The sequence below is a fragment of the Aplysia californica genome, unplaced genomic scaffold, assembly GCF_000002075.1.
Source record: "Aplysia californica isolate F4 #8 unplaced genomic scaffold, AplCal3.0 scaffold00216, whole genome shotgun sequence".
NCBI lineage: Eukaryota > Metazoa > Mollusca > Gastropoda > Aplysiida > Aplysiidae > Aplysia > Aplysia californica.
In genome coordinates, this window is record NW_004797486.1 from 564,883 (window position 1) to 569,918 (window position 5,036).

Consider the following 5,036-nt stretch of genomic DNA (forward strand, 5'->3'; position numbering starts at 1 on the left):
GTGTGTGTGAACGCTCACATACATGATACATATATCCAACTCTACCATTCAAATTCAACAAATGGAAAAAAAATATACAGATCACTATAAATGACAAATGGCACTTTATTTTATAATGGGATATAAAATCATTTCATGGTCAGCAGCCAAGAAAAAAATGTCTAGACCTCTATGCATAAAACTTGAAACAAAACTCTTCCACCACTCTGCAGATGGAAAAGTGTACGATGCTTATGTGTCCATGAGCCCAACACCTGAGGCGGAAAAGTTTGTGTATAGCTTGCTGCGACCTCGGCTGGAAGACGTAGGGTTCAAGTTATATCTGCAAGCCAGGGATCAACCAGCTGGGGAAGGTACGTGAGCTCCTCATCAGTATCAATGTAATCATCGTTGTCATTATCTTCTTCATAAGATTTATTCTAAAAACAATCTTCAAACCAAATAATATGATTGTAAAGATTGACTTACTGAATGCAATACAAAAACATGTCTATCATTCAGACATTTTCAGTCATGAAATTGAACTGCGTTTAAACTACTGGTTAACAGAGAGTAAGTACATTTTCTTTTAATAGCATGAAATAGTTCACTTTTGAAGATTTCCTTTTTTATGTTATCTTATATAATTTTCTGTACACATGGTCTGTAATGAGTGACTACTATTTTTGTACCTCTATTTTTCAGCAATCAGTGAAACCATATTAGACGCTGTGACACAAAGTCGAAGGACAATCTTGATCATCAACCCTGACTATGTAGAGAGAGAGTGGAGCAGATTTGAGTTCCTCATTGCTCAACACGAGACACTGAAATTAAAGCAAAGAATAATCCCTATCATTTTGAAAGACCTGTGTGAGGTAAGATAGGTTTGGTTTTCATTTGAACGCCTCATTCAACATAGTCATATCTAAATGACATCACTCTCAACTTATTGTCCATCTTTGATAGGACAGGCCCATAACTTTCAGACAAACTCAGTTATATTCATCCAATCTCCGCTCATGATTGTAAATAAAGGAGAAAAACAAAAAGGAAAGCCCTTTTATTATAGTGGAAAATAAGACCACTATTCAGATGAGTGGAAAATAATGGGAAGAATGGAAAGCACTTATCAATATATCTATCTTTGAGTAAAAGATACCATGAATAAGGCTCACACAAAAAGATGATATCCAAATAAGCAAAAAGTATGAACGATAGATGGAAAGCTGTAGAAGTATAAAAATAAAAAATATTACCACCAGAAGTAGTATAAATATCTCTGACAGCTGTAAAGCTCCTTGAAAGTGAAAATGGTCGATCACAGAGAAACTCGTACAAATGACCATGGACATAAAAAAAGATATATTCCACAATAACTCGCAATATCCTACTTGGATTAAAAAATTAAGTAATAAAAAATAAGAGACAACAAAACATTATTACAAACTGTAACAACCTGCTTACAACCAAGAATCAATGACATCTCAGATGGTTGGTCCAGGTTGTAGATAGTCACTGATTATGATATTCACCCAAGGAACCACAGAGGGTCATGAAGACCTTGCTAACAGAATCTAAACCAGTTCCAAAATATTGAAAATTGGATGGTCAATGCAGGGGTATCAGCACAGATATAATGCATGAGATTTTGCACCATCAACAAGTTTCAAAAACATAGCTGGGAAAATGTTTATCTCATCTGGATGCTGGGTTTTTTTTTCCTTTTCTCCATCAAAAGATATGTAGCCTGTTGATTGGCATTGAAAAGAATTATCAAAGAAAAAATTATTGATTTTGTCCAGTGTATAATGATGTTTACAGATCATAAAGACTTAAATTTTACATTTTGAGAGTCCTACAATAACTTGAAATGCTAGAGCTGGTCAGTGATATAGACAAAGCTTGTCCTATATTATGTGTCACGATGCAGTAGAATCAGGCGCTTGTCTATTTTGGGGCATATGAAGTTATTGGTATCTTCTTAAAGCCTGCCCATTTGTCTTGCTTTTGAAGGAAAAAGTATCCATTTGTCTAGGATAAAAGTCCAAATAATGGCGATTGAACAGGGTGGGGGTACCTGGTTTCAGAGGTCAAATTAGCCTAAGTTGTGTTATTTCCAAAGCTTGAGAGTCCATGGAAACTGAAAATGTCCATCTATTATGCCTTTAATCAGCCTTTTTCAATAAGATCCAAACTGAAATGTGTTCTTTAATCGGCATGAGAGGTGTCGAGCCAAAAAACAAAAATTCAATAAAAATTCCCAAACCTGCGGAAAAATTCCAGTTTGACGAGTGCCTGATTTCACCATGCTGCCTCACATGTACATTTTGTTTATGTAAAGGGAAGCTTTATATTCTCACCAAATGCCTGGGTTTTTTTTAAAGCTATTTAACTGCATGTTTTGACAAATACCTTCCCTATTTCTTTGCAGGAAGCCAGAAAGAAAGACAAAACTCTAAAGCACATTATGGAATCTGTCAAATGTCTGCAATATCCTCATCTGAAATCTGAGAACTCATCAACAAGTCCCCAAAGTGTTTCAAGAGAACAGCACTCACAAGTTGATGTTTTAAAAAAGGAAAAGAAATTCAAAAAGAAAGAATGTAAGTTCTGGGAGAGATTGGAACTTACCATGCCAAAAAAGAGAAAGTCCTCTGAAAAAAAACTGAGTTTTCTTGAGAAACTGAAGATGTGCAAGAAATCAAGGGACAAAGAACAGAGTGCCTCTGAACACAGCACAAAGTCATCAAAAGCCAAAGTGTTAGAAAACAAAAAGAAGGCGGACGAGCTAGAGGCAGAGTTTACTAACCCAAACATTTTGGGGCTGGCATACAAAAACATATTGAATGCACATGTTGTAGATATGGTTGACTTGAAAGATCCGCTGTCAAAAGACAAAGTTGGAGTTGAAAAAAGTATTGAAATTGGCCATACAAATTTAGCAGCTGATGATGTAAGTGTTGAAATCCAATTGTAAGCATGGGGCTTTATAGTTTGATATAGTAGGGTAGGCTTTGTCAAAGTATCACGAACACCCTTTTTAAAAACGAAAGATAATTGTCAAAACGGAGGATCTCGGATTTAGTTGGAGGAAAACCTCTAAAACTTAAAGTCAAGGTAAATAGTTATTCGATAGTCAAACCAGAGTTATCCATACTCCATACTTTATTGAACTAATATCATGCTCATGGCAGGGATGGGTATTGAGGGTAGACTTTTTACATGCAATTTGTACCTTTTCCTGTGACTCAAATTCCATACTATACTCGCTACCATATTATAAGCACTCTCTTACAGTCTGAAGTGTAATTGTTGAACTCATCGCCTAGCACCCAAAGGATGGGTTCGATCCCCCCCTTCTGAAAGATAATTGATAGAGTGTCACAGCCTTTCTGCTGTGATGAATTATGAACCCCATAAATACTGCCTTTTTGGTCTAGCCTCACTTTGTAAAACGGATGGCCACCTAAATGATGTAAATGTAAATTTTGTCAATGAAAGCATAAAACATTAACCACAGAGATGACGATTAGTTGTTTAAGTCCCACCCATATTTCTTTGTTAAATTTATAAGAGTATAAATCATTGAATCCAGGCTTTAAAAACATGTGCACTGTATGTGTTCCAGAATGATTATCCTAAGACTGCCTCAGTGTTGATTTCTGTATACATGTATGTACATATTGTATCATAAATATTTGCTACAGCTAATGTAGTTCTTATTGCTTTTGAATGCAACGGAATGAAGTCTACTTGAACACTCCAAGTCTATTTTTATTTAAGTCGTGAATGCATGAAAATTGTTTATTTTAATTTTTATCGCAATTTTTTTTTTTTTTTTAAATACTCCCCTATTTAGGCCTATATAACCTATGGCTAGAGAAAAAAATTAACATTTGAGATTACTTCTTTTTTTAAACTGGTTTTGTGCCCGGGATGGGAAGGGGTTTGATTATTTATTTCTTTTTTTTTTACTCCATATTGTTTACAAAGGAGAAGACTCTGATGGTGTTGTTACCTGCAGCTTAGGAGTTTTAGGTTTCAATACAAAGTGTGAATTGCTTTTCTTAAGCTACTTCAAACATATTTCCAACTTGCACAGTGTTCAAGTAAAGGGGCCATGATTGCTTCCACTTCAGAAATGACTTAAGTCGTATCTAGTAGAGCATTACGCCTCAGGAACAAAAGCAACAAAAAGAGATGGTAACAACAGAGTAAGATTCCAGCTGTTAATATGGGTTCATAACAGTGTGTTCATCAGTTCAGTTCTTTCTTTTTCTTAATTTGCAAGTTAAAATAAATGTATGGATAGCTTTTCAATTTTAATTTGATGCCAATTCTGGCAGCTGTAAATTCTTTGCCATATCGACGGGCCGAAAGGTTAGAACCAAGGTGGCTTCTGGATCGGAAAAGTAAAGTAAAAGTGCCTATTCAGTTGTAGGTCTACCATGCTATGGCAGTCTACCTTATGTCCCACCTGACTGACCACAGACTACATGTACTGCTATCTAGCATGGCATAAGTCCTGCCTCATTGGTCATGGACACGACAGTGCTGGGGTATTTATATCAAATGCAGCTGTGTCTTCAATTGCTGTGTGTAGTTGGGTCAATTGCTTCACAGATCAAATAATTGTGCGGTGATATAGATTGTGATTGACAATAATAAGTCATGGAAGCAAGTGACCTGACAGGACTGTGTTCTCTTGTAAGTGAAATGATCCATCGGAGACAAGAGTTTCGTTGTTGCAGGAGACACAATATACATTTTATATTACTCTGAGTGAGATTTCTAAAATTAACCACTGTGATTTCTGTAATTATAATTCATAATGTTGAAATTTCTGTTTCTGTGCCAGCTTGATCCAGTTCTCTTTTGTTAAAGAATGATTTCCTGTTGTACTGAATCAAAATTACTGTGTTTTTTTTAATAAAAATGTAAAAATATGTGTTTTATTTTTATATGTCACTGTTTCAAACTGTTATTTTCCAAAGTTTTACAGTTTAATAATAAAACTGACATGTTGAGCAATTAATGATATTTTGTCAGATATA

The 5,036-nt window shown here is 35.2% G+C and overlaps 1 protein-coding gene across 1 annotated transcript in view; it reads left to right on the forward strand.

The window, feature by feature from the left end:
- Positions 1 to 5,036, forward strand: part of LOC101856027 — a gene marked incomplete in the record, with an annotated part of 35,382 nt that extends 30,346 nt beyond the window's left edge. The window contains 3 exon segments of the mRNA XM_013083177.2: positions 213 to 353; positions 685 to 857; positions 2,414 to 5,036. Coding sequence (XP_012938631.1) covers positions 213 to 353; positions 685 to 857; positions 2,414 to 2,959 — 860 coding nt within the window.